The sequence below is a fragment of the Pyxicephalus adspersus genome, chromosome 4 (genome assembly GCF_032062135.1).
Source record: "Pyxicephalus adspersus chromosome 4, UCB_Pads_2.0, whole genome shotgun sequence".
Taxonomy (NCBI): Eukaryota; Metazoa; Chordata; class Amphibia; order Anura; family Pyxicephalidae; genus Pyxicephalus; species Pyxicephalus adspersus.
In genome coordinates this window covers 34,376,978-34,379,122 of record NC_092861.1, presented here as the reverse complement: position 1 = coordinate 34,379,122, position 2,145 = coordinate 34,376,978, and the positions used below count along the sequence as shown (strand labels likewise).

Genomic DNA, 2,145 nt, shown 5'->3' with positions numbered 1-2,145 from the left:
TCTGTCATTTGCAATCCCTATTTAATGTACAGCGCTGCGTAATATGTTGGCGCTATATAAATCCTGTTTAATAATAATAATAATAATAATACTGCAATGTTTGTGGTTTGTTTACACAGCAACTAGAAGCTTATCTTTTCCTCTCCCTACATCAAAGAAGCATTCACTGTAGTCTATAGGTCTGGCACATTTTCTGTAGGTTCAGCCTGTAAATTCAATACTTTTTGGTACTTGGTACAGTAAGATTCTGTTCATATAAGTAACGACAGTATGGCAAGTCAAGAGAAAAAGAGGAGAAATTCTGACTATAGTTCTGTAATGCCCCTGGATTGTAAGCTTTTAAAGGCAGGGTCCTCTCCTCCTGTGTCACTGTCTGTATCTGTCTGTCATTTCAAACCCCTATTTAATTGTACAGCGCTGCGTAATATGTTGGTGCTAAATAAATCGGGTTTATTATTATTAATAATAATAAAAAATATAAAGGAGTTAGAGGATCAATAATAATAAATACACCAACTAGTCCATGTAACAATAAAACAAGGGTATAATAAAACAAGTAATAAATTAAATAATGGCCTAAGGTTTTGTGACTGGGCAGATGCTACTTAATGCTTAATCAGACAACTAGAATAGTACTGTAATGTATGACAATTACAATTACAGACATTACAATGACATGTGGCAATTTTTTAGAAAAAAGAAAAAGGTATTAGGCTCACAGCAAAAAAATCTTAAAAATAATTATTTTTCATTGTTAAATATAAAATGTCATGTACAAATAATATGTAATTATACTTCCAGCCAGTAGGTGGCACTCCAGGCTCCCTTTTGCACGCCTACCTGTCTAATATCAAGGTACCATAAAATTGCTGCCCCAAAGTTCATCAAAATACAAATTTACTATTAATAGTTTTAGTGTACCACAATCTTTGACAATTCAAACAAAAAACGTATGCACATTTGTATGTATTGGGGCATGTATATCTTGGGAGTAACAAAATGTACAGTGCTGTGTAAAATGTTGGTGCTATATAAATCCTGTTAATAATAATAATAATAATAACAAAAAAGTTCTGTACTTTTATCAACTTTAGTAGGTGCAGTAGTTTTGTTTCCTATTTGAAATTATTTTTCATTGTGTACTCATTGTGTAAGCATTGTTTGGCTCAGAAACTAGCACTCTTGCTTTTGCAGTGCTGGGTCCTAGATTTGAATCTTGGCCAGGACTTCTGCATAAAACCTGTATGTTGCCCCTGTGTTTGTGTGTGTTTCCTCCAGGCATTCTGGTTTCCCCCCACATGCCCAATACATGCAGTTAGGTTAATTGGCTTTTCCCCAAAAATTAGCCTTCAACGGTCAGTGATGTGTGGCTATGATAGGGACATTGGATTGTGAGACAATCTCTATATACCTACAATGTACTATGTCTGCACTATACATTTACAAGTTAATTATAATATTTGTATTATTAGACACCAAGTTAAAAAAAAAATGTATATATATATATATATATATATATAATTGATAGAGGTTTCCACCTCTGCTACATGACAACATATTTTAAAAATAGTAACAGTGCAGCCTCCTATTCCACCTGATACTCACTCCTCATCTTTGATGGCTTCATAGCAAGAGTCACAGACCCGCACCTGAAACTCAAAGCCCATGATGGGGTAACTGGACCTCTTGGAGCTGCATTTTCCACAGACAGCCTGACCACACTTTCGGCAGTGATGCTAAAAAGAAAAAAAAAATAGGAGAACTTTTTTCTGTAGTCTGTAGGTCCACAAAAAGATGCTGCATGCAGGACAATTAAAAGAAATATATAAACGAAACAGAGAAGAGGTTGTCACTTTGCCCACCTGTCGTAACCCAAGTGTCTTTGAGTCCCACATCTGCTTAATGTTCCAAAAGAAAGGCTGTGCACATTTCTGGCAAGAATCACTTTCTAGCCACTGAGGTGCCTGCAAAGAAATCAAAAACACTGTAGAGAACTGTAGTACGCAGTAAAGTATCAGTAAAGACCAACACATACAGTTAGGTCCATAAATATTTGGACAGAGACAACTTTTTTCCTAATTTTGGTTCTGTACATTACCACAATTAATTTTAAATGAAACAACTCAGATGCAGTTGAACTGCAGA

General features: G+C 35.2%; 1 protein-coding gene across 1 annotated transcript in view; it reads right to left on the bottom strand.

The window, feature by feature from the left end:
• WDFY1 (WD repeat and FYVE domain containing 1) overlaps positions 1-2,145 on the bottom strand; it is a 31,875-nt gene that overhangs the window by 11,280 nt on the left and 18,450 nt on the right. The window contains exons 9-10 of the mRNA XM_072407856.1: positions 1,863-1,964; positions 1,606-1,736 (exon numbers count right to left, since the gene is read on the bottom strand). Of these exons, the coding sequence (XP_072263957.1) occupies positions 1,606-1,736; positions 1,863-1,964 (233 nt within the window). The remainder of the gene's footprint in view (positions 1-1,605; positions 1,737-1,862; positions 1,965-2,145) is intronic.